This window comes from Antennarius striatus, chromosome 6 (genome assembly GCF_040054535.1).
Source record: "Antennarius striatus isolate MH-2024 chromosome 6, ASM4005453v1, whole genome shotgun sequence".
NCBI classification, from domain to species: Eukaryota; Metazoa; Chordata; class Actinopteri; order Lophiiformes; family Antennariidae; genus Antennarius; species Antennarius striatus.
Genome location: NC_090781.1, coordinates 8,562,598 through 8,588,962, shown reverse-complemented (window position 1 = coordinate 8,588,962; position 26,365 = coordinate 8,562,598). Strand labels below are relative to the sequence as shown.

The window sequence follows — 26,365 nt, the reverse complement described above, 5'->3', positions numbered from 1 at the left end:
TAGTGAATGCAAGTTTTCAATTGTTGAATCTCACATTTATACCTGCATAAAGTAGGATAGAAATCAAGATCGTTCAGCTTGAACTTTAGTGTATTTTTGTAGGTAAACTGAACAGAAGATTTTGCCCTCAGAATGCAGGAAAACAACCCCATTTTCTAAAAAATTTCAGGTGTTGCTCGTCGTCGCGGCGCCGCTGTCTTGGACACACAATGTGGCTTTTTGTGGCTTACTCAATTCTTTTACACTGAGCCACAGTGGCTTAGTCATACTACATCCTAATGCAAGCCCAGCTCCCACTAAGCTCATAGCTTTGTTTGTTCTTTTATTTAGCTCAAAGTTGTCCTTAAAATCATTTTTTTTCCTCAAACTACATCTATTCCAATTCTGGAGTTAGTTTCATTGTATTAATAGATTTATATATTAGCTAGTCAACAAAAAGTGCAAAGAACTTCTCATAATCCAAAAATACAGAGTGACTTTTGTTTTCTGTATTTGCATATATTCTGTCCTGTGATTGTGAACTAAGTGTAGTAGTTGAATGATTCTGTGATTTATTCAGTTGAGAGCAGGATGTCATTCAGAGATAAGTGTCTCGCCTTGGTAACATGAAATGAGGCACTGAAAGGAGAAAGGCTGGGGAAATATTGCTGGAGGAGACAGAACAGAGGAAGTTGGAATAGGACAGGAATCAAAAGGGAGAGATGTCAGCTTGATTTCCTGGAACTAACAGGGGTTATCTTGTCTGAATGATTTGGGAGGAGTCATGGCCTCCCACATGATGACAAGATGTAACTCATCTCCCCCCTTGTGTGTGAAAAAAGACTTGATTACTGTATGTTCAGTAATGTCCCTCATTAAACAACAAGCGAACAAAGATTAATGAAACGCTGAAGCAACCTGTATGCTTTTAAAACGTCTCATCAGCTTCAGCAGCTCTTGCTTTCATTTCGCTGTTTTCATTCTGAGTGAAATGAAGATGACTCGACTACCTGCATTCAAACTGATCACACCCCACTGAACAATTTTTTTCCTCTGGCTGAGTTCACAAGAACTGAGAAGAAATTGGTCATAACTAATTATAGATTTTTTTTTTCCAGAATCATAAAATTCGAAAAAACATCTCCAGGCCAGTTTTAAGAACATGATGCTTTAAGCCAAGCGGCACCAGAACATGAACCAGATTTGTTTTGAATGCCTGAACGTTTTTTTTTTGCATTTACTGCCAGTGACCAAGACATATGTGTCTTTGACCCCCACCTGGCCTTCCACCTGTTCTGAGAGAATCCAGATTGGCAGCATCTTTTTACACAGATTCCAACCGGCAGATTTGCTTCAATCTTTTGTATTTTTTGAACTGATATTTGATCTTAGTGTTTCTATTTTCTCACGCTTTTATTTGCATCTCTATTTCTTAGGGTGCATCATCTCTCTTTGACATGATTGAATACTACGAGTCGGCCACGCACCTCAACATCTCCTTCAACAAGCACATTGGAACACGAGGATGGCAGGCTGCAGCTCATATGATGAGAAAGGTGAGAGATCGCCCCTCCACCAGTGGACAACATTACAGATCAGACAAAAATACTGGTATCTGTGGAACAATGGGACACAGCATTGCAAAGAAAAACATGATCCACACCACATTAACACACCTCCTCAAAAAATTCACTGCAGAATTCACCTGTATTCCACACATGCTTGGCCGGGGCCTTAAAGTTGTATTGTGGTTATTGCTTTCTACAGTTTGCTGACTTTAATAAATTTAAACTCATATTTGAGTTGACCTTTCTGGATGTGGACTATCCACATCAGCACACATTGAATGTTTCTAGAAACAGGGCCACGAAAAAAAAAGAAGGAAAAAAAAACACAAGAGAAAGACCTGGTTCAAAATATTCTTTGTTATTCATGCTCAGTTGTCAATTATCAACTGATAACAGCATGAAGTCAATTAATGGATTAGCAAATCAAAAGAAATGTGGTTTGTTAACCAATTTCATAAAATTAATAAATTGGTTGTGCTGTGTCATACATTTTATTTTGGTCAGAAAAAAATATTTCTGACTTAAACTGGCAGTAGGCTAATTTTTTTTAACAGTGCAGTCTTCACTTTCAAAATTTCTGAATGACTACTAACTTGTGATTCAGTCTGGCCAGCAGGTTGTTATCAAGTGTTTCTGCTTTCATGTCACTGCTGCAGGATAAAGGAGTTAAGGTTCTTGTTGGTCGCAGTTCCTCTAAATTTGTAATTGTTGCTTGATGCCCAGGGGAGACGAGGAATTTCTCCATTTCTGTTTCATGTTTTTCTTTCTTTCTGGCTGAACGTGTGTTATTTAGCACTGTGTCAATTCTGATGCTTCACAAAAATAAAAGGTCAAAAGGTTTGCCTCTGCCCATTACCCAATCCAGGAATCTGTCACCACATATTACTTTTAGGATTACAAATACATCAGACAAGACACAAATAAAAGCAAAATATTAAAAGGAACTTCATAGAAATGAGGACGGTAGAAGCGCTCTACTTATCATTTTATACTGCTACTTGTAGTGGCTCTCATTTAAGGGATTAGGTGAGATGATACATTCAAGAATTCATATCATAAAATATAAGGTTAATTAAAGTCTATATGTGTGCATATATGTTTGTATTCATGTGTACAGTATATGTATTTGTTTATGCATATGTTTATCAGTGAGTGGGCATGTATGAATGAACAGGCAGAATTCTGTGAGACTGCCGTTCATATATATTCTGAAGGAGCTGGTATTCAGTCTTATAGTTGCTTATGTATTGTAAATGTTATAACATGTATGACTGTGTGGAGCAGACGGGAGAGATTTGATTTATAATCACCCAATAAATCCTATGCATAGACAGCAGGGTCTTCTGAGTGCTTCGCAGTGAGATGGGTGATGCTTTTAACAGCATCGTCAGTATCCCCCCCGTCTTTAAATGGTCGAGTGCCTGTTTGACCTCGTGATTAAGCACAAATGCTGTCTACATATTCAGTCCAAGTCCGAGCCACAGGTCTAAATAGTTATCGTCACTGGAACCTGGTTCCTCAGGTACTGCAGCTACAAAAGTTGTTGTTTTTTTTCCTCTGGAGGGTAGAAACAGTGTGAAGGTACACTGACTGCTGGAAACTGGGAGTACCAAACTGGAATGAGCTCCTCTGCACCGGAGTTTAATATCACTGCAGAAATTACATCAGAACCAGTGGGTTGCTGCTAAATGCTAATGCATTTAAAAACAGACTCTTGTGTGGAGCAAAATAAAAAGATCCTACTACATGGATCATCTGAGATGGTTCCAGTTATGTTCCTATAGTCCTTGGGGAAATCATGTTCATCACATTTGAACAAAAATCATTAAGCTCATTTGTTTCTGTCAGATCATTCTCTCACATGGCATGTCTGAGCTGGGAGCATGTTGGTTCTAGTTGTCACGCGTGTGAAGCTCTGTTGTGAAACATCCTTGTGGTACTTCCTGGCGTCTCCCTGTATCTGGTTAAGTTCCTTTTGCATAGGTTTAATTCCAGTAATTTGTCATTATATTCACTTCATCTCTTTCCTGTTCAAGCAGTCATTAACACTCTTAGTTGTAGATGTTGTAACCACATTGTCAACAAAAAAATTGATGCAGTCTGTCATTGTTTCAGTGGCCTCATTTATTGCAAGGTTGTAAAATATGTCCCAGTTTGTGCAGAGGAAAGATCCGTTCACTGTTCCTCTGTCCCACACAGTCACTCTCTTGTATGGTGGCTCGTTCTTTTTAAGAACAGTGTCGTAGTTCCAGGTTACAATACTTAAAGTCCCCTAAAATCATATAGAGGCTCTACATTTGCACTGCAGCTGCAAGTGAACAAACTCTGCACTTCGCAATGCAGTTCTTGTTCCACCAGAGTTTGAAATATTCCCAAACCTTCTGGGGTGCGGCTGTATGTGAACATCTTGGATGACACTCACTTTTACTTCAGTCATCACAAACCTGATCTTCAGGCTATAACATTATTTGCAGCATTTATTATGAGTATAGTATTTGTTTTTAAAGATTTTTTTGTCTTTCAAGAAGGAAAAACGTCACAATCTTAACGGTTAGTAATTATACTTCTGTAATCACAAGAACTGTTGTCATATGATCAGCCCGGCATCCCCCCCTTCACAAACATTTGATTTAAGCCTAGAGGTGACACAGATATAGCTGTACTGGTGATTTTGTTGTTTTTATTTTGTGTCGCAGCTTGACAGTTAAGTTTTAATGGCTCACTTAAATAAGAATGTGTTCAGAATGTGTGTCTTCACATCAGCTTCATCATCCATATCTGCTCGTTTCCTCCTCAGACCAGCTCCCTGCAGTATCTCGATGCTCGTAACACTCCCCTTCTGGACAACTCGGCTCCCTTTGTCGCTCGAGCGCTCAGGATCAGTGGCAGCCTGGCTGTCCTTCACCTGGAGAACGCCGGCCTGTCTGGCAGACCGCTCATGTTGCTAGGTGAGATGTGCAGAGCACTAACAGGATGTTTTGTACTAAAGGAAGAGCTCCTCCTTCAGTTTGCATTAATCCTGATCCCTGAGATTTTGGGAAGGATTTTTTGACTCTTATCTCCTTTCTTCACCTCTTGTCATCTACAGCTACAGCTCTAAAGATGAACATGAACCTGCGGGAGTTGTACCTGGCAGATAATAAGCTTAATTGCCTGCAAGATTCAGCCCAGCTCGGCAACTTGCTCAAATTCAACTACAATATTCAGATTCTGGACCTGCGCAATAACCACATCCTGGACTCTGGTACCCCATGATAAGACAACACTAATACATACAGTAGCCTCATTCATATGCAGTGTGGTATTGGTTTCTTACTGGGTAGCTGTCATATTAAGTTTTTTTTGCCAATAATCATCCTCAGTCATCAGTCATTGTGGGGAAGTTATCATTTATTACAGTCATGTCAACATATATATGAAAGGCAGTTAGAGAAAGCATTTTTTGATATTAATTTAGGATTTTCCGCAGGAAAAAGTTGGAGAAAACCAAAGTGACAATGAGTGATTTACTGAGTAAAAAACAACCAAAAGTTAATGAATAGAAAGAGACAGATATTACTGTGGATAGTACGGAAGAAGATGTAGAAGAAGCCAAGCGAAAACCAGCAAGAATCCGAACATTTGTATCGCAATGGACGCGATAGGTGAGGCTTGGCTAAATGTCAGCATCCAAGACAAAATGCAGCTTAGAAAAAATGTGTGTGGAGAAGGTTCTGTCAGCTTGGTGCAGTGCCTACAGGAGAATATATGAATTAAAGGCAAGGAAAAAATATTGAGTGAAAAGCAAAAGGGAAAAAAAAACTATTAAATCTTTATTTCTTAATTTTTTTTTTCTTTTAAGAATGACTACCAGGCTTTAATATTTTGATAAAAATATGTAATTTTTCTTTTTTTTTCTTTTTACTTAAACAGTTAAAACATTATTAATGAAATCATTAAAATTAACAGTTTGTTTAGTTTTTATATTGTACTATTGGCAAAACTCAATCCTTACGTTTCTACCGTATATTCTGTGCCTACTTTTGGGATGTATAAACAACATGTTGGGGTGCACAAATTTTTGTTGAAGCGCATCCCAGGGATGCACTACTTACTTGATTTAAAATGAACTCTGATCTCTGTGAACAGTATGTGATGAGTCCGATGTTTTAAAATAACCTGTTTAAGTTACAACATTTTGTGTGTGTTCTGGTCGTCACAGGTCTGGCCTATGTGTGTGAAGGGTTAAAAGAGCAGAGGAAAGGCCTCGTCACTTTGGTGCTATGGAACAACCAGCTCACACACAACGGCATGGGCTACCTCGCCGCTGCACTGGTACACACACAGACACACACACGCACAACATTAGCCAATCCCATAATGAGCAATTGTGTGAAAAAAAAACAGCTCAGATGAAGGAGAATTACATTTTGTCCTCATTACTTTATCTGAGAAGTGAACACAGTAAATCTTTTCTCTACATGAACAGGTCACACAGAATATAAATGCTAAAACAACCAGTGGGTGTTCTGTTGCTCTTCCTCTGTACACGGGTGGGATTATTCCCACAGCGGCTGAACGTCAAGGCAGAGTCCACAGAGCAGATGATGACAACTTCTTGACGTTACACTAGTCAGCAAGCGAAATGTTTATTATCTATAACGCATTGAAACCATACTAAAAGATCAGTTTATCAAATACCTGTTAAACAAACGCAGCAATAACTTGTACAGTCACGTCTTCAGCTGCTTGTCCTCTTTCCCCACATCCGGTTTGTTTTACACACATTCTTTATGCTAATGCCTGAAAGCGAACTGCATCTGTCAAAACTGAGGACTTTGTCACCAAAACATAACATGACATTAATTAAATGGAGTAGAGCTGGATTTCTCAGAGGTGATAAAGTGAAACTTAAGACAACGTGCCATCAGTCCGTGTCAACGCAAAACAGAGAAAATCATTTCCTCTACCTGAAAATGTTCCATATTGTAACCAGTCACAAGGCAAGTGGGCGGCTGAATTATGAATCAGGAAACATTTGAGCGGTTTTTGTACAAATTACTCACCAACTTTGATCCTAATTTCCTCCCATAATTCCTTTGTGGATGATAAAGAATACATCACTGGTGTGCTGAAAAGCAGCTAAAGCAACAAGAATGCCTCCATTGGTGTAGATTCCCTCTGTCGTCTGTTTCTGTGATCACAGTGACTAACAGCAGCTTTTCTTGTGCCACAGCCAGGTGGACTAAAATAGTAACGTCCTACAAATACAGCAGAAGTTAGCTGACAGACACAATGTAATCTGTTTTTATTGTACGTCTAGGTTTCACAAAATGCATGAAAAAATTTTCATCTTGCCTGTTTTTGTCAAACTTAATGATATATTTTAATAATTTGAAAAAAGACAGTAGTAAGGTAATTCAACTATTCAGCAGTTTCCAAAGGATGTTTGGTTTATTACTCATATTTCTCTGAAGATCCTGCTTCCTTGTGTAAATTCAAGGCTGACAGGTGTACAGATGAGAAATGACCTCACTGAGTTGATAACAGTTAAGGCGTCCACCATGACCCAGTATTTCCACATTAGCTACATCGATACGCCTGACTGTGTGCGGTGAGCAGGTGTGAGGCCTCGGTCTTTGTGTCGCTCCAATCCCTCATCGCTTCCAGGTTCAGATTCTCAGCAGTCATCAACAGACAATCCATCACTGAAGGCACCGTTTGCATGTCTGTTGTTTGTGATAGAGCCGTTATCTTCAGACTTAGTTCCCTCCTTGTTTCCCTGCTGCTGTTTTATCATTACAGCCTCAGCCTTATCAAAAGATCGACCTGCTAATGTTCACTAGTTTATCATAAAAACCGTACATTTGTGACAGAAGATGATTTAGGCATTTATAGTATGGTGCTATAAATTCCTCTGTTTTTAGCGAGAGCAGCATTAAATGAATACTGTTCATGTTTGAGAAGCCAATAACTCTGAATTCATCTGCATATTTTAACTTAATCCACTATTCCAGTCCAGTATTAGTATTATTTTTCACAGGGACACAGTTGTCATTAATCAAACCAACAAAACGTGCTTCATTGTTTGTTTATATGATACATCATTGTGACATGTTGTTGTAGAAACAGTAATTGGTAGCATTTATTGTTGTGTGTCAGTATAAATCATCTAATCTGTTCTACAGACAAGTAGCGACAACCAAGAAAAACCTGTATAATCTACAACTAGTCTGACAATTGATGGAGAGGAAATGTAGTGTTTACCTTGTGTATAATGGCTGCCTAAGATAAAATAATTTTCTTTCTCAGCATTAAAGTTAATCCTCTGAAACGAAACTAAATTCATATGTAGATCTTGCTAAACTCCATATATTTCATCTGCAGTAAATTGAATTAATGCGTCACACAATATGAAGGCACAGAAGTCTATAAATAAAATACTGTAAAAGACTAAACATGCTTTTTTCTTATGTCTTTAATAAATAAATAAAAAAAAATTTTTATTACTGGTTCTGAACAAGTTAACTTATTTTTGCATGATGTTTCATAATTCCATGTTCCTGTTTTTAAATGGAAGTTCTTTCATGTCTATCCACATCCCTCTGTTGTTCCAGCCATGCACCCAGAGTCTGGAGACTCTGAACCTCGGCCATAACTCGGTGGGTAATGAAGGTGTCCACAAGCTGAAGGACGGGCTGATCGCCAACCGCTCTGTTCTCAGACTGGGACTGGCTTCCACAAAACTGTCCTGTGAAGGTAGGAATTAGTGTCTGTTTGTGTCTCAGCTTCAGGTTTAGAAGAGGAATTTTACATGATGGGATACAATTACAAGTACATGGTTTTGTAGGGGGAGTATGATCCATATTTCCTCAAATGTTGATGGACAGTAGCTGGGGCATCGGTGTCCTCAGATACTTCACCTCCTGTCCTCCTGTGCCGTAGGCGCTGTAGCTGTGGCTGAATTCATCGCTGAGAGCCCTCGGCTGCTTCGTCTCGACCTTCGAGAGAATGAGATCAAGACGGGTGGACTAATGGCTCTGTCACTCGCCCTGAAAGTCAACACGTCTCTGCTGCGTCTCGACCTGGACCGGGAGCCCAAGAAAGAAACTGTGAGTGTGGGGAAGGGGCTACAGGAGTGTCTGAATGAACTGAATGTTTGCTTTGTTTATTTCTCTATGTCATCAGTTTGACCTAAAATAGCATCAACGACTCACAGGATGAAATAAACTTTATGTGGACACGATAATTTAGTTTGAGTTGATCCCAAATATTCCAGCATGCTGCTGTAAATACTAAAGTACAAAGTCAGCAGTAGAAATGTTTCCCAAAAATTTATATTTTTCTTTTAACCTCCTGGCTGCCAGGGCTTTGTAGCAATTTGTCTCCTTTGGCGGACTTCCTCCGACACTCCAGACATTTATCAGTGTTTTCTTTCTGTTCTTGAATGATCACATGATGCTTTAAAAAAAAACTGGTGGTTCATAAGAGTCTGTAGGAATGGCTTTGATTTCGTGTTTGAGATCCGTTGTTTTTTGCTCAGGTGAAGAGTTTCATTGAGACTCAACGCGCCCTGCTGTCTGAGATCCAGAATGGCTGTAAGAGGAACTTCATCCTTGCTAAGGAGAAGGAGGAAACGGAGCAGAAAATGCGACTGTCTGCATCCATGGCCGAAATCGCCACAGAAGACGGGACCAGAGAAGAAGAGGAGCAGCGAGCGCCAGAGAAGAAAGTATGTAGGGAAGGGAAAGAGGGAGATCAAAGTAAAACCATAAAAAATGAAGAACAGACGACCAACCAGTCAGAAGGAGGTAACGAAGTCACGGTCCCTCAAATCAACATGGAGTCAGACTCAGACACTGAGGATGAGGAGGAAGAGGAGGTGGTAACAAAGTCCTCTTTTAGCTCAAACTCATCCAATCACCTGCAGCAGCTCGCTCCTCAGACCCAGACGGAGGCGTCACAGCCCCTCCTCAGCCCCGCCCTCACATCCCCATCCCAAACCACCCCACCCAGCAGCGGGATCACCATCGTATCCGGAATCACCGTCACAGAAACGACGTCCTCTCCCAGTGCCCCCCCATCACCCGGTCGCTGTATATCTGTCTCTAGTCCCGGGAGGGGCCATAAGATTTTCATGGTTACTCGGGTGGAGAGCCCACCTGAGCAGCAGCAGCAGCAGCTTCCCCTCCAGCTGAGCACATCTGCAGCCCCCAGCCAGGCTGACCAGACTTCAAAGGAACCTAAAGATGGAGCCCCACCCACAGCACAGCAGACACAGCTGCCCCCCCCATCACTAACGCCTGTGCAAACACAACTGACACCAGAGGAGGTGAAGCAGAGCTCACCTCCTCTGTCGACAGACTGCAAACTGACAGAACAGAGTTCTGCAGAGACTCAGCCCCACACACTAGACCCTCAGTCTGCAAGTCAGCCCACAGACGATGTCACAGCGAGCACTTTAGACCTGGGGGGGGCTGATCCGAGTCGACCAGCACCAGGCCTGCCTTCAGATTCCCCAGAGCGCACTGAGAGACCCCAACCCGAGCCCGTACGTGTGGAAGGGAAGCAGGGAGGAGGAAATGAGGAAGGTCTGAGGGATGATGGAGGACAGGTGAGCACAGAAGGACCAGGTGACCTGAGTCAAACCCAGATGAGCATCCTGGTAGAAACACAACAGCAGCCGTTAGCGTCGGCTCTGGAGCAGCTGGAGAGTGAGCTGGCGTCCGCGTCGGAGGAGACCCTGTCGCGAACTAATGAAGAAGACGAGGCTCCGGACCCCGCTCCAGTCAGCTGGGCAGAAAATGAAAAGCCCGTTTTCACGGAGACCGAGTGCCAGCGGCCCATCCAGGAGGAGTCGTGTCCGACCGAGGCAGAACCACCAAGCGTGGAGGCGGTTCTCCTTGTTGCTCAGGAGTCAAATCCTCCGGCAGGAGACTCGAGTAGCCCCAGACCGGCCTCCACTGTGTCCGTGTCCCCGGTCAAAGGGGAGGATTCGTCTGATGACAGCTCCACAGACGACGGCGAGTGTTTTACCGACGCTCCGGAGGACGTGGTCGGCTCGGCTCTGCCCAACGGCCTGAAGCAGGAGTTCTCCCTCCACCTCCTCGACGACAGCCCCAAGCCCGGCAGCTGCGTGATGGAGCACGGTGAGTCGGCGTCATCGTGCAAACGGTGAATTCACGCATGAACATCCTGGTGGTAATGAGTCTCTATTCCACAGTGAGCGTCAGCTGTGGACAAGAGTTGGAGGAGCTTCTGCTAGAAGCCAGTCTGGAGACGGGGCGAGACGCACCATGAGGTAAATATTCACAAACGTATCCATAGGGATGTTGATGACGTGAGCCGGACGGGTGATCACTCCCATCGTCTGCCCTCAGCAGCGGCGTGGATCAGCAGGATGCAGAACGTCCTACTGATCGCCTTTTAAAGGATCGAACAGTAAATAATAGAAAGTAATCAATCCTACAGACATGTAGGCAGTGGTGACGTTACGGCTGCACTGTTTTGTTCTTATCACTACATGTGAAAGTAATGGGATTGTAATGAGACATGTTTTAAGACTTGATCATCCTGAAGACACTTTTCCACTCAGATACGATGATCATGCTTTTCTTATCACTGCATTCAGTCCTGATTTGTTTCTTCTTCCGCAGTGAGGACGAGTGAAAACGGATCTCAGACGGTTCCTCCGGCTCGACCTCATGACTGGTTCCCCCCTTTCAACGTTCTTGTCGTTTCTTTGACTTTACCACCAATAAAACTTTTCCACAAAAGACAGAAGCCCAGTCGTAACAAACAAGGAGTCATCTACATACACACTACGTGGACACACACTTACATCTGCACATCTGGTATGAGGAGTTTGTCACTACATTCTTGTTCATCCGTGATCTTTACAAACAAGCAGCTGCCTGTGAGAGGTGAGAGAAGAGAGGTGGGAGAATATAACACTAACCAAAGACCCAACAGACCGTTCTCACAGCTCTACTTGCACTTGTATAGATTCCCACTGTAGATTGGGGGAAATAACTAGTAATGAACGTTTTTGTCAGATCCCACAGAGACGTAACGGTGATACTGGGAAAAGTGGGGTCGATGACACAGTCAGAGGATGGCGTAACAGCTGAGTGCACCTGCAGGCTTTAAACTCTTGTTCTTTAGGTGCACATAGGTCACGTAAAAGGCTTTTATATCCAAGGAAGCTGAAGATGTTTGTCTGTTTATTCGTCCATGTTTCATGTGTGTGTCCCCATCTCGTGTCCACTGTACCCCCCTGTGGGAAAAAGGAAAAGAAGCTCTAAGGGACCTCTGCCAAAGTGACTTCCCTCTTCTCTGGTTTCCCATCCTCATCTCACCTTGGCCTCAGGAATCAGTGTACCCCCCCCCCACACACACACACACGCACACACACACGCCCCAGTTGGGTTCCTCTGCATGCATCCACTTTTAAAAGTCACAAAGTTGGGCCCAGCTTCAAAAACAAAAGCTGGAACTTCTGAATGTAGGCAAGATGCTGGTTTTTGATTTAAGTTTTTTTTCCTTAAATCATTGATTTTCGGTCACTTTATTGTTGTTTATTTGGCAACCAGTCGTTGTTGTTTTGAAGTCCTGAAAGTGAAGCAGCTGTGTGTGTCGTCTCCTCGGTCCTCCCTCCTCTCCCCTAGTCTTCCACTGGTACACCGCTGCCATCTCACCTCTCCACTCCAGCTGATCATCTGTGTTGCCTTCAAACTCACCATTTCACATTCAGTCAGTGTGTTTTGTTTGAGAAATCAATTACTTTGTTTTTGTTTTATACCTGTATGAGCCTTTTTTCTGATTTTCTCTCCTCTTAAATTTCTTTTTTTTTTGTCCCATTTCAGGATTGCTTTTAAATATTAGCCCCATTTTTGATGTATATTTCAGATTCAAACTAGAGCAAATATTTAGTTTTTTGGGAGGGGTGATCTTTGCTAGGGGTACGGGTTCTATTTGAATGCTTGACAATGGTAGCAATCAGGGTGCAGTACTGAAAGTAAACACATGGAGGCAGCAAACCAATGCTTTTTTTTTTGTTTGTTTCTGAACGCTTGCCTGCTGGATAAAAGTCAATCCACAAGGGGGCGCTGGAGGCAGGGCTCATGTCGTTCTGAAAAAGCATGATGTCTGGTTTCAAAGCCAACTCCTGTCCTGAATTTTGCAAAGCAAGGTGGTCAAACATGAATTGTTAAGTTCATGCAGAGAGCTGGTTTACCCTGTGTGAACTTTTCACTGAAGCAGACTCGGGCGGGTGTGTGGTCTTCTTCTCCACGAAAGAAGCAGACTCCCATCATGTTTGCTCTCCTCCACCCAACAGATCATTGGCACCATTGTTTTGTTATGCTTTATTTTATAGAAATTTTTAATAAGAATTTGTTAACTTAATTGAAATGTGCTGGTAATCACAAAGATATGTATGACGAAATCTGTTCCTCTTAAATAAACTGCATGTAATAACGAATGATAAAGACTGAATGCTTTAATGAAATGACTTTGATTCAGAAATTCTGCAGACAAATGCATAAATAACAAAGAAATGCAGATAGCTGACAGCTGGTGTATTTTGTTTGATCTATTGAATATGATCTCTGACCAGTTTTACAGACGTACCAGCTGGATATTTATAAAATAAGTACTGTTGCTATAAAGTGATTTTTTATTTTCATTCTCCTTTGGATTCTGCATTCTTCTCACAAATGTCCTGTGTGGAAGCATTTGACAGAAATCTGTCAGCCATGAGGGACTTCTATTCCCAAATCTTTTTTTTTTCGTGAATATAATTTAAATATTTTTCCTACCTTTTAAAAAAAAAAAGAAGATTCTATAAAACAAATGCTAAACCACCACCATCACAGCTGCTTTGACCCCCACTCCTAGTGACTGATACCCCAGGGTGAGGGTGTGTTTCAGTAGCGGGAGGTCAACCAGAGGGTGGGAATTCTGTACATGTTACTGAAATCCTCCTCTGAAGGAATTCCTCGCTGCACTAATCCACTCCCACCCAGTTACACTCAAACACTACAGAGACAGATTTGTGAGACACAAGTTACTAAAATGTGATGTTATGTAACTACAATTTTGGTCAAATGTCTTACATGGAACATAAGAACATCTGTTTTTTCAACTAAAACTGCAATGAACTAGTGTCCCTGTGTTCACGTGATCACGCTGAACAAATATAACTGCTTGAAGTAGCATCATGTGATCTACAGACAGAGACGTGTCTGTCTACAAGAAAGAAAAAACTATTTTCTCAAAAGTGACAAACTTCCTTTACATCATCATCTGACCCGAGGTTGTTCGATGTAAAGTATCCATACCTTTTTCTTTTTTTTAAAGAGCATAAATGTTGAACTATTTGCCTCCTGAAGCCTCCCTCTCTATGCAAGTGTTTGAAAGTCTATCCGCACGTAATTCACACGATCGCCACCACAGAGAAGGTCGCTTAAAGAGACCTTTATTTTCAAGAGTTTGCCATTCTTCCTGAGTATTTGGTCACGTGATTAGAGTTCAGAGCAAAGGTCATGGGTGAGCCAATCAAACCAGGGTGTTCAGAGGAAAAGGTCTTTGCTGCTGAATTCAAGGGTTTCATATCTGAATCATTCCTGCAGGCCTGTAGTCATAAATGTGCCATACTGTGATTGTAGTTTGATGTTATTGAATGTAGTTTCAGTTTGGATTCTGTCTGAGCACAGAAACCTTTCAACACTGTCCGGTTGCAAAGTTTGTTCTTAAAACTTTGGGAGCATCATTAGGTTTAGGTTTATTCTATCTATGGAGTCCTGTAAAAATTCTGATTGAAATAAATCACTGCGTTTGGCCTCAGCCTGCTGTGTTTCATTGCTGCTCACTCTGACGCTGCTGCTGCTGCTGACCTCCGTCTCCACGTCTCTACGTCACCCCGAAATGAAAACTCGCCGCATGACGACTTCCACCACTGTGAAATTTTCCTCCTGTGACTTTGTTCTCAGACAAGTTGCTTTCATGTTCTCAGTTGCACACCAGTAGCAACTTGTATAAATTACATAACACTTAATGACGGTGTGTAAAAATGTGTCAATTATTGCCCCCACCTAGAGGGCAGTGATTTCAACCACGTCTGTCTGTGGGTGTATTTGTCACAAGGAACTGAAAAAGGAGGAAAACCTGATGAAATTATTTTCTTTTGATCAAGGATTAAGTAAATTTGTTGAGTTTGAAGGTTGACTTGTGGAATTTAATCATCCAAATGAAGAACGGATCAACAAGAAGAGTCCATCTGTCTTTGTGTAGCTCTTATTTCTCTTGCAGCAAGAGGGACTACAAGTCAGGACCAGGGATTAAGTTAAAGGAACAAAGAAAATGTATTCATGGTGGAGGGTCCAGAAAGTCGTCTTCTGCCCAGAGACAGAGATTAAATTTAACAGTATGGAGTCTCAAGAGAAATGAACGTAATTTATTGCTAAGTTTAGGTTATGTCGACAACATGCAGGCATGCGCCCCGTGAAGCTGGCCTCCGTCCATCTAAAATTAACACAGAAGCGCCTCTGGATCTGGTTTAAATACACAGAGACGCCCAAGACAGAATCATGTCTGTTTTTAAAGCAGGACCAAAAGGTGGTCCAGACGTCCCCCCGTCTCTGAACCTGTTGGTGATTGGAAGCATTCTCCCTAAACAATCTTCTCTTAACACTGTCCAAACTTTTTTTTTTTTTTTAAGTGGAATCAAATTCAAAAAGGGACATGTTTAAAAATAAGTGATATTCTCATTTCTGATATTTGATACATTGTCTTTGAATTAAATATGAGTTTTCAATGTTTTATAAATCTTTAAATTCTCCTTCCATCAATATATATATACGGCATTCTGAATTTTTAAAACTTCTGTAAATATTACACTTGGAAAGATTTTATTGACCCATAAATCAGCCTCTGATGATGCTCAGAAATTTACTGTCAAATGTAAGCGTCCAAAATAAGGGTTACTGCTTCTGTTTTAGGGTCAGACATGCAGTTTAAAAAAGAAATTTAAATTTGACCTTTAAACCTTAAATTGTTTAAATTCCACTCTGGAAGTTGATTCCCCTGTTGGGCTGCCCCCAGCACCAACCTGCAGACACTTAACTTTCATTTGCTCCATATTTTCCTTACACAAATATGGAGGATACAATATGGACTGTTAAAAAAAAAAAAATTCCCACTACAAAGTAGTAATTTAATTAAAATAATTAATTTACTTAAATTTTCAAAACGTCTAAACTTGGAATCCTCAAAATAACTTTTTATTTTGATATTTTGTTCTATGTGGTATTTATTGGACGGGGGAATATTTTCGATTCTTACTGCGTCCTTTCCCCAAATGTCAGACTAGTGTGAACTAAAGTTCAAACAAAGTCCATGTGATAAAACGTTGCCACACATTTATCTGTAAACCAACAGCTTCCACACGTGTGAAGGATCAACATCTGTCATCTGGACAGAGGTCTCCCTCTGTAATGATTCACCGCTGATCTCAGGACAGTGGTTGTAAGTGAAGCTGCTTTACAAAGACAAGCTGCGGTTTATATCTGTATCAATGGAACACATCTGACGATGCCACTCGCCCATCCACAATCCCCCTCCACTGCTCACATGACTGTGATTATAGCAGAGGAGGAGTGTGGTGGGACACAGGGGGGGGGGAGCACTGTGACTGATTATCTCTCCACTCGGATCACATCCAGGAGTCCACTCCACATCTGACCACAGGCTGAGGACCGATCACGTCTCTGGGGTAAAGAAACTTTAACAGACAGCAATAACTTTCACTCTCTGCACTGATTTTTACAATTTTTGTGTTTGTTTTTTCATTTCCGGGTTTATGTGTGCAGATAATTTGTTGTGTGATTCAAACGCAACTGGTTTACTGTTGGGATTAGTAAACAGAGTAAATCCAACACACATTAAAGCTTTTAACCAAGACATAAAAAGTGTTAAAAGTTTAGTACAGGTTTGAGTGATGTCGTGTTCTGCTGCATACTTTAGACTCCACTGCAAATTCTACTTTTACCCTGGATATGATGCCAACAGATTTCATTAATGAAACAACTAACGTCATTATTGATTTTGCTTCATAATGGGATTGTTTATCTATTTGTTGAGTCCTGATCAGTTTCCAGATATACCCAGGAACAGGGTTAGGGGTCAAGGCTAGGAGATAGGGGTTTGGACTAGGAGTAGGGGTTAGGGGCTAGTGCTAGGGTTAGATTTAGTTAGGATTAGACTTTAGGGTTAGGAGAAGTAAGAGAAAATGAAACCATTCCGAATACGTCCCATGTACAGTAGGATTAAACTCCACGTGGAGCATGTTGGACTTTTATACTGTAGAAAAGCTGCTGTAACCAAACTCACCTTAAAATTCAAACTTCCTTGGAAATTACTGGAAATAAAACTTGTAAATTCAACGTGTGAAAAGGCACAACTACCTACCAACGGGGTTTATCTGTAGATGGAAACAGGGGCAGTTCTAGATGTAGGCAGCTCAGCATCTAGATGAAGGGTGGGTGGAACACAATACAACATAAACGCAGACGTTGAACGCTGAACACACCCGTGGACCCTGGTTTGGAGGGAACATCCAAACGTGTTTTTGAAGAACTGCTTAGTGTGTGCTTTACGCTCTCAGTTGCAGGCATGAGGCTGTTGTACTGGTGCATGCTGGTCCTGACCATCCTGCTGCTGGTATGTGAGGTCACTGTCAGTCAGCTCTGCAACTCCTTCATCACCCTGATTGATGGTTTCCATTCACTCTTCATCCTCATGCGAATGGCTCTTACTCCTCAAAATCCTCCTCTCTCCTCTTTGGACCCCCCTACATCGACTTCACATCCTCCCTCCTCCCCAGCAAGACCTCCTGCCAACCAGCCTAAAGACTCCTCCATCCAACCTCTACATGACACCCAGACCACCACTGTAGGTTCAGATCTTCCAGATCAACCCCCCACTGCCCCCGTCCACAGCAGCCTGTCCTACCCCGACTGCAGGATTCAGCTTGTGGGCGACTTCTTCTCTGCCCTCCTCCTGGTCTCTCTGTGCGTCTCGTACATTCTGGAAATTATCAGCTGTTCCCAGGAGATAAAACCCATACGGAATTCACTGACGCTTGTGGAGGTTAGCGTTGTGAGTCTGCTCCATAAAATACTGGTGCTGTGGCTGAACTGGGATCAGCGACGGGCCTCAGAGACTACATCTCCCACTGGAGGAAACCCCACAGGTAACATTACTGCTTCAGTTTCCTACAACCATGAGGATTCACACCTTCATCACGTTTACATCAGCTACAACATCGGAAAAATAAAGGGCTGATGGGTAGAAGCCATTAGGCTTGTGAAATTCCCGTCCCCCAGAATCAACAAACATCTCTCTCATGATGGGCGGTTCGATTCCCGCTCCCGCCGAGTCATTTGTCGTTGTGTCCTTGGGCAAGACACTTTACCCTCCTTGCCTCCAGTGGGGTATTCGCTGGTATGTGAATGTGTGTGATTGTTCCGCTGGTGGTCGGAGGGGCCGTTGGCCCAGATTGACAGCCACGCCTCCGTCAGTCTGCCCCAGGGCAGCTGTGGATACATACGTAGTTACCATCACCAAGTAGGAATGAGGAGTGAATGAATAACGGATCCAATGTAAAGCGTCTTTAAGTGTCCAGAAAAGTTATATATAAATCTAATCCATTATAATTATTATTATTATTATTACAATATGTTGTCGACCAACTCGTTAATTAAATATTTTCAACCAGTTCATACATTGTGACACACGTTCATACCCTTATCCACGTCCAGATAGAGTATTAGCCTTTGTCCCAGACACAACCTGGACCATAACCATGTTTACATTCTTCCTAGGAACAGAAAGGTTTGTTAACATTACAGACAGTCTAAACTAGAAGCTGACCTTGCCAGTGTTCCCCAAAAGAATATAATGATCATATTCACCTCTGTCAGCGGACAGACAGTGTTTATCCAAGAATTAACCCGTTTGTTACAGACACTTAACAGCTACACATGCTATTATATGGTCAACAGATATCAACATGCTCTTTAAAGTCTCAAACTTAATGTTTCCCTCTAATAAGAAATCCATGTTTTTTGTGCTTTGTCCATGTTTCTGACATTTAGGTTGTTGAATGGTTTTTTCAACTGTTCTATGGAATCCTTGATGTGTCCAAAATTGGTGTAGAGGCTCCCACCATTGAACTGATTCTGTTGTACAGATCTTTGATGTAATGATAACTATTGATCATCTTTATTGCTCGTGTTTCACCAACTCCTCTGCACTCCTGATCATCATTGTTTTAATCTGGTCCAGAGAAAACCCCTTTGTTTTGATGAAGATCCTGCAGTTGTTCGTCCAGGTGTTGTCGATCAATCGATTCTTCTTTAGTTGTCGAGCGTTTTTAGCGTTATCCGCTATCGTGGGTTATGGGGTGCTGGAGCTTATCCCAGGTGGCTTAGGGTGTGAGGCAGGGGGAAATCCGGGTGCGACACTGATGCACCGCGTACAAGAACTTGTTTCAGTTCCTAAATGTTATGTATTTAAAAAGCAAATGCAGAAGAACGTGACAAAGGAAACAGATGAAATCATGCACATGTTGAAATAAAATCTGAAACTTCACATTTGGTGCTTCAAAAAATGTTTTTCCAAAGTTTCGCAGGACGTTGTTCACCTCGAAAAAAGCAGTTGCAGCAAACAAAGCATTAGCGTAGCATTGTTATCACTAGGGAAACAGAAGAATGTGCTTGTGATAATACTTACTGTCAAATTTTATTTGGAAATACAAAAAATTTCAACGTAAAATGAAATCAAACGTCCGTTTTTGTTTTTCATTCCTGTTTGGCTCCATGCAGCCGTGGGTAATACGGAGGCCCGAGGCGAGGCCTGGTTGGAGCGACTCCAGTACGACCCCAGACAAGCCCAGTCAGCTGTGGATGGTGCAGTTCACAACGGGGAACTTGTCTTTTGTAACCTGAAAGCCTCCATCATCCCTGGAACTGACTGTGAAACCCCAGAACCGGACTCGACTGCTCCCCACCGGAACAGCGTTTCAGATTTGAAACGTTCAGCAGACATCATGGAGATGGACGCAGACGGCACCTGCATGAGGCCTCGTAGGTTCAGCTGAGATCCTGGGACCTGTCTCGTGTTTTTATCCTTTAAATGTATTCATATCAAGTTGATCCAATGTAACTTTAAATTTTTATGACATTCACAAGTTACTTGTGTTACTCGTGATGATTATCATGTTGTCTATCTGTGCTGAGTCAGCTGAATCTGTGTTAAAAACATCATGTTTTCCAGCCCTTCAGGCACTCAAACTGCATGTAACATCTCCACAGTCTGCAAGTCACATGTCAGTGGGGGGCCCGTGCCCCCCGACCCCTGGCTGGTTGGTCTCCTGACGTTGGTCCGTGTCGTTCAGGGCCTCTGCACCTCCCTCTTCGCCCTGATCATCAGCCTGGTGACGCTCCTGATTGGTCCACACTGCCCTCGCAGCTCTGGAACCTGCAGCTTCCTGGTTTACCTGGATCCGGGCCTCTCCCTGCTGGCTATTATCGTTCTCATTGCCACAGCTGCACCACAGGTCCGTCAGAAGATCATCGCAATGGTTTATTTGTGTTGCTCATAGCTGCTGCAGCTGTATCCCGACCTGCGTGACCTTTGCCGTTGTTCCACCATCTCCCCAGCTGCACAGGTATGGACTGCTGCTGCTACAGGCCACGCCCCCACACATTTGCGTGTCTGATCTTGCGAGCAGGATCGCCAGCATCCCCAGGGTGAAGGGTGTGCATGAACTCCACATCTGGCAGTTAAATGAATCCATCATGGTGGCCTCTGTCCATCTACACTGCCATGCCGGCTTTGCGGTGCACAGGTGAAATGGGAAGGTTTTACATTTCCACCGGTGGTTCTAACACTCAGACCTGATCAGATGGAAGGTGGAGTTATAAATCACAAGGTTATAAATAGATAGAAAAGCAATCATTTTAACTCACTTTAACGCCTACAGCCAATTTAACCAGTTCATTTATATTACATGGTTATGGGAGTAACCTGGAGAACCTGCAGAAAATTCACGCAGACAAGAGGAGAATATGCTAACTCAGAGAGTTCCCGTGTCCTCAGGTGGATTTTGAACCCACAGTGAAACCCCTCGGAGAAAACGGATTTTAAATCCCCCTCATCAAGATTATAACCATCTGTTTTATTGACAGGGTTGCTGATGTGATGTCAGGGGTCACCGAGGTGCTACAGAGTGTCGGAGTGGATTTCTGCACAATACAGCCAGAGCTTGTTTCCTGCTCTGGTTCCTCTGCAGGCAATGACGAAGATGCCTCCCCGCCTCGTCTCCTGGCTTGCAGCCTGGCTTGCTCAGCAGCGTGTTCTGACAGTATGTGCTGTTCTGTCGAGGACAAGACCCTGCAGAAGCCACCAGCTGGAGAACCAAAGGAAGTGCCTCAGGGGCTGGTCGTTGAGAACACATTCCATCGATGACTATTTTGACCAAATAATAGCAATGGAGAAAAATCATTGACTTATTTGATATGAACCAAAGTGAAAACAAAGATGATGAGTGTCGTCTGTCTCAAGTTGTTGCCTGCATTTTGCATGTAAATGTTCTTGTCTGACATAAACATGGTGCTGCCGAAGTTTTCTGTCGTTGACCCCATATTTTTTTATTAAATTCATTGGCCCCATCCAAACATCTAAACAGTGACAGAAAGAAAAATAATCAAAGATAGAACAAATCTGATACTTTATTATGGACTCTATTATTACTGCTTCATACTCAAGAATTATCTTTAAATATATTCAATTTTAAGTGAATTAAAGATATTATAATTATAAGTATTATTATTGTTGTTAATATAATTATAATTATGATTATTATTATAATTATTATTATTATTATTACTATTACTATTATTAGCTGGAGGTAGTAGAGATGAAGATGCTGGGGTTCTCTTTTGGGAGTGACCAGGAAGGATTGGATTAGAAATGAGTACATCAGAGGGACAGCACATGTTAGAGGTTTTGGAGGTAAAGTCAGAGATTATTATTGTTATTATTATCATTATTATTTACGTTTAATTTGATCAGGTTGTCCATGAATGTGAAAACTTCATCCTCAAATTACACTGACCATTTAACCACAGCAATGACAGGAACAGGGATGATCTCAATCTGACTGGATCAAGCAGATTACAACAGTCAAATGAAAACAATAATTATCAGGCAAGTCATTGGCCAAAGAATTTTCCTTTTATGATAAATAATACTCCCATCTCAACATAACTATTATCTGGTGGGTTTGAGCTGCAAATAATTGCACATATTAAAAAGTTATGTGTGCAATGTATCTAGGATAAGATGCATAAAGCACATGGTGTGAAAGCGTCTGTAGATACTGATAACTAGACTTGAGGCTGGTTGATAAGACTGGAGACATGTCTTATCCGTCCTTGCTGGAAAAGGAGTTTAACAAAAGGAAAATGAATTGAACACAGACATTATTATCATCACCGGCAAGTGATGTTCCTCCTTCTGTGACATTTCAGTTTATGATAAACCTTAATCTGAACATGTGATTTTACCTGTAATGCGTCACACCTTTCCGCGTTCAGACAGCCAATCACGGTGTTTCTGCTTTGCATAATTCAGGAAATGGAACTCTGTGTTTGTCCTTTAACGTGTTTTAATAACATAAACGTGCTTCGGAACATTCGGAGAGTGACGCGACTGGATGTTACTTTAATTGTGTGTTCACGTCGTGATAAAATCCACGGTGTGAGTGAAACCCTAACAGAGACGGACGCCCCTAATGGAAGATATATATTCGCCTGTGACGCGTCGACCAAGTGCCCGGATGAGCCTCGGTGGTCCGGGGTGCAGGCTTCAAACCTGTAGCTGCTTAGCGGCAGAGTGGTTCAATTCCACCTTTCGGGCGATTATTAATTTATAAAGCTGATGTAGTAATGATGTCATTTCACCATAAATAGAATTTTGAACACACTAAATGGTAAAAAAAAAAAAAAAAATTCTGATCGCGTCCACTGTTTCGCAAGCAGCATAATCAAGTTGTTTCTTTTATTGTAATATCCTAATTTTTAAATCTACCTAGTTATGAAACTTGAAAATTCACTGTCAAACCAAATTCGTGTAAAACAGCCAAAAAAAAATCTTAATATAAAATCAGTGTTATTACTGGGTACGGATGAGAGGACAGAATTCGTGAATTTTGCACAAATATATCTAAACAAGCTACAACCATTTTTGCAAACGATTCAATTGATTGACAGCGTCTACAACCCAATGAAAGACAACTTCCGCTCCACTATCCAATCACCTTTCTGATCCATGTGGGCAGGTCCGTTAATGCGGAAATCATTCTGTGTGTCTCGAGATGCGTGATGTCCTTGCTTTCGAGTTGATTTTGGAATAATGTGATTTAGAAACTCAACCTGTACTCGGAGTTTGTTTGTTTTTATTTTATTTTACGGTAAGATGGGTTATTTCAGTGTATTTCAATTGTATCACGTAATCGTAGAATTTTATTTCTTGAAAAATAAACTGAAGAACTGTTGTTAGCCATTGCCGTGGAGTGTTCCGCTTGTTGGCAAATCGTTATTCAAGCTAATCACTTGTGTTGCAGAAACTCTTTAGACACAAGATTCTGGACGTAGTTATTCATTTAAACATTTATATTCTGTATAAGGAAAAATAGAAGAGATCTTTCCCTTGCTGATTTTTTTTTTCTGCACAGGTTGAAAAATACTGTGTTCAGAGGGAACTGTTTAATAATAATAATAATAATAATAATAATCCACCTTTAATAGTCCACACAATGGGGAAATTATGTTTGTTTGTTTGTTTGTTATGTTTACCTCATGTCCTGTGTTTCATCCTGACATTCTCCTCATCCTCTTTTCTTCAGACAGGTTTCTTCAGCCCAATATGCCTTTTCATAAATACCCCCCCAAAATCTGGGAAGCCATGAAGTTGAAGGAGGGCATCTATTCTCGCCTCCCTAAACACTACCTGAGGTCCCTGGAGGTGAGAGAGCCCACTCCTGTCCACTGGAAGCCTCTGGGAATCCAGTACCGGGCCAATCCCGAGACGGGCCAGAGGGAACGGGTACAAGACGTCCCGGTCCCCATCTACTACCCCCCAGCCTCACAGACGGGCCTGTGGGGAGGGGAGGGCTGGATATCAGGCTTCAGATACGCAAACAATGACAAAGTAGGTCTCCAAGAAGATCTGTTCTTTAGTTCGCAACATATTTTGAGGGTAAACTCTCTAAATACAACATTTCTCAGAATGTTATTAAACACACTTATTTATCAATTTATTATAATGCGCTGAAATGTGTCTAACAATATAAGAGACGTTGAATTTTCACCTTGTATCTGGGTTCAGACCAATTTTCGCTGAATGTCATTTAAGTTGTTAATTTTTTTGTAGTAGTTTTGTCCAGCAGCGGTCTGCAAAAGATAATGGCCCACAAAAGTAAATAATTGGGACATGTCTACTTCTAGTTGTCTTTAAGTCTAGTTGTCATTTTTATTATTTCTTGCTGTTTTATTTTATTTCTGGATTGTCTCCTTGCAAAGATGTCGAATCGTCTCAAGAAGACCTGGAAACCACAGTTGTTCAAGAGGGAGTTGTACAGCGAGATTCTCGACCACATGTTCACCATCCAAGTCACAGCACGCGCGTTGGACCTCATTGATGCTGCTTATGGATTTGACTTTTATATTCTCAAGGTAAGATAGCACCATTTATGTGATTAAAATGAAGTTTTCCCCCAGTGTTTTTTTTTAATGTAACTGTAATCATCCACCTTCCATCAGACACCAAAAGAAGACCTGAGTTCCAAACTGGGGATGGACTTGAAGAGGGCCATGTTGCTGCGCCTGGCACGCAGAAACACAGATCTGTACCCAAACGACCCCGTCAAAAGACAGAAGGTCTATGATAAATACAAAGTAGGTGGGATGTGTTCGCTGAGCGACGTTAAGTTATCAGGAACGGTGAATTTGTGTTGACTAACTAACTTTCTGGGTTTAAAACCATATCCATGTGTCTTTCTCTGCGTCTTCCCATCTGAGTAGCAGTTTGAGATCCCAGAGGAGGAGGCAGAGTGGGTGGGTCTGAGTCTGGAGGAGGCCGTGGAGAAACAGAGGCAGCTGGAGTACAAAGTAATCCAGTCCTCAAATATTTCACAACACAGCAGCTTCGAATCAAATACGTTTAGCTCAAGGAATTTATAAATGGTTCAAACAGTATAAACAAGCTTCGATTAATGTGATGAACAAAATGAGCTCTATTGGATTAGTGATAAATGAATCCAACACACATTTGAAGACTCAGTGTGCTAACCTGTCCTGTTTGTTCTGCCTCTGCTGTCCAGGAGCCCGTCCCCCTGTTTAAGGTCTATGTGGAAGAACTGGTGAAGGAGGTGCAAATGCAAAAACTCGCAGAACCACTTTGTGTAGAGAAGAAGTGACCGCCTCGGCCATCTGAGTGGGATCACAAGGAGCTTTTCTCACTGAAATATGAAGCAGGTTGAACAGTGATGCTTCTGCGGATGATGGTGGGAGTCACCAAGTGTCTGAACATTTGGACTGAGGGGTCAACGCCCAGGGCGACCTCCTGCAGTTAAACATGTGTCTTCATCTGGGGGCAACAAAGGGTGGGAGAGTGATTAAGGATAAGAGTATAATTTATTTCCATCTGCATTTAAGATCTATATATAAAACATCTAAGGAACCAAGGGACGAGTCTCCATCGGTGTAAGTACTCCCTTAGAAGCAGTGGTCCTTGTACAAAACAATAAAAGATGACTCTTTTTTCACGTGTCATGTCTCTGCTCACTTGTTTTTTAATAACCAACAGTTCACTGAGTAATACGCCGTCTAATTCACTGTGATTTATAAGTTAATACAAGTTGAATTAAAAGGTGTTGGACTTTTAGCAACACACTTTTTCCTTCCCTGGCTGAGAGATGAGACAATTGACAACACCTTCATGCTTTTAGCGGCTGCTGAATTAGTATTAAAATTAGTTATCTTTATTCTTGATTATTTTTGACAGTCATTGATCAAACCGTGGCTCAAACTGCTGAAGAAGTTAATGCTGGTTCTGATAGAAATGTGTCAGAAAACACAGGGTGTTGTAGTTTGTTGTGCGTAGCTGCAGACCAGTCATCAAACTACCCAAAATCAGTGAAGTAGTTACTCCCTGATCAGCTGCATTAACGTTGAAATGCTGGGTATGTTGATCTTTTTGACAGCAGCCTTTTAGGTCAGTGATGAATCTTGTTGATGCTTGGTTCTAAACATTGTCTCTGTGGCCTTCCTCTCAATGAATTTTGAATGCAACACTTTAGTTTTTAATGCAGTTCTTTTACATAGTGGTACGATTATCTCTGAGAGTTTTAGCACTTCCTATGAGGACTTCTTGTCATCTAAGGTCATGCTCTGTGTTTCACCAGCAGAAGGCGCTATAATCTAAATGTGTAACCTCACTGGTCACTAAATTATGGAATATACTTTGTTTTATTGAGATCAAATCACAACAAAAACAAAGACATTAGTGAAGTTAACAGCAGTTAAGTGAATCACACCGTGTTCCCACCTGTGAACGGAAGTTAAATGTGGTGTAGCTTCAGAAACAGAAAGCAGTGTTTTCTTATTTATTTTATTTTATTTATTTCTTATTTAACCAGGCAAGCAATTAAGAACAGGTTGTTATTTACAAATGCAGCCTGAACATGGAGACGTGAGAATTGAACTAATAACATC

At 41.7% G+C, this 26,365-nt stretch overlaps 3 protein-coding genes and 1 non-coding gene across 5 annotated transcripts in view; all 4 read left to right on the top strand.

The window, feature by feature from the left end:
- ppp1r37 (protein phosphatase 1, regulatory subunit 37) overlaps window positions 1-13,212 on the top strand; it is a 39,460-nt gene extending 26,248 nt beyond the window's left edge. Inside the window, exons 5-13 of the mRNA XM_068316868.1 lie at window positions 1,416-1,535; window positions 4,345-4,495; window positions 4,636-4,791; window positions 5,749-5,861; window positions 8,144-8,285; window positions 8,472-8,638; window positions 9,070-10,675; window positions 10,750-10,827; window positions 11,183-13,212. Coding sequence (XP_068172969.1) covers window positions 1,416-1,535; window positions 4,345-4,495; window positions 4,636-4,791; window positions 5,749-5,861; window positions 8,144-8,285; window positions 8,472-8,638; window positions 9,070-10,675; window positions 10,750-10,826 — 2,532 coding nt within the window. The 3' untranslated portion in view covers window position 10,827; window positions 11,183-13,212. The remainder of the gene's footprint in view (window positions 1-1,415; window positions 1,536-4,344; window positions 4,496-4,635; window positions 4,792-5,748; window positions 5,862-8,143; window positions 8,286-8,471; window positions 8,639-9,069; window positions 10,676-10,749; window positions 10,828-11,182) is intronic.
- Window positions 13,213-16,118: 2,906 nt separating this feature from the next.
- LOC137596979 (proton-coupled zinc antiporter SLC30A1) lies at window positions 16,119-21,204 on the top strand. The gene is made up of 6 exons (XM_068317832.1): window positions 16,119-16,299; window positions 17,191-17,778; window positions 19,412-19,672; window positions 19,901-20,145; window positions 20,249-20,436; window positions 20,777-21,204. Exons 2-6 carry the CDS (start codon window positions 17,199-17,201, stop codon window positions 21,054-21,056), a joined length of 1,554 nt encoding a protein of 517 aa, XP_068173933.1. The 5' UTR covers window positions 16,119-16,299; window positions 17,191-17,198; the 3' UTR covers window positions 21,057-21,204.
- Window positions 21,205-22,422: 1,218 nt separating this feature from the next.
- Window positions 22,423-22,509, top strand: trnastop-uca (transfer RNA opal suppressor (anticodon UCA)). The gene has a single exon. It is a non-coding gene; the product is annotated as a tRNA-Sec (tRNA).
- Window positions 22,510-22,924: 415 nt separating this feature from the next.
- mrpl28 (mitochondrial ribosomal protein L28) lies at window positions 22,925-25,420 on the top strand. 2 transcript variants are annotated; one of them, XM_068317815.1, is made up of 6 exons: window positions 22,925-23,061; window positions 23,497-23,801; window positions 24,173-24,325; window positions 24,413-24,547; window positions 24,674-24,760; window positions 24,973-25,420. In XM_068317815.1, the coding sequence occupies exons 2-6, from the start codon at window positions 23,517-23,519 to the stop codon at window positions 25,066-25,068; spliced, it is 756 nt and encodes a 251-aa protein (XP_068173916.1). In that variant the 5' UTR covers window positions 22,925-23,061; window positions 23,497-23,516; the 3' UTR covers window positions 25,069-25,420. The 2 variants fall into 2 exon arrangements, with proteins under 2 accessions (XP_068173916.1, XP_068173917.1); XM_068317816.1 differs by having other exon boundaries at window positions 22,977-23,061; window positions 23,501-23,801.
- The last annotated feature ends 945 nt before the right edge of the window (window positions 25,421-26,365 follow it).

What these genes read in the sequence shown, in the direction of transcription:
- LOC137596979 (XM_068317832.1), top strand. Translation starts at nt 17,199, where the DNA reads ATGAGGCTGTTGTACTGGTGCATGCTGGTCCTGACCATCCTGCTGCTG. An exon ending in CGGCACCTGCATGAGGCCTC is followed by an intron (nt 19,673 to 19,900) that starts GTAGGTTCAGCT and finishes ACATCTCCACAG; the next exon opens with TCTGCAAGTCACATGTCAGT. An exon ending in TTGCCACAGCTGCACCACAG is followed by an intron (nt 20,146 to 20,248) that starts GTCCGTCAGAAG and finishes CCATCTCCCCAG; the next exon opens with CTGCACAGGTATGGACTGCT.
- mrpl28 (XM_068317815.1), top strand. Translation starts at nt 23,517, where the DNA reads ATGCCTTTTCATAAATACCCCCCCAAAATCTGGGAAGCCATGAAGTTG. An exon ending in GATACGCAAACAATGACAAA is followed by an intron (nt 23,802 to 24,172) that starts GTAGGTCTCCAA and finishes CTCCTTGCAAAG; the next exon opens with ATGTCGAATCGTCTCAAGAA. An exon ending in AGGTCTATGATAAATACAAA is followed by an intron (nt 24,548 to 24,673) that starts GTAGGTGGGATG and finishes CCATCTGAGTAG; the next exon opens with CAGTTTGAGATCCCAGAGGA.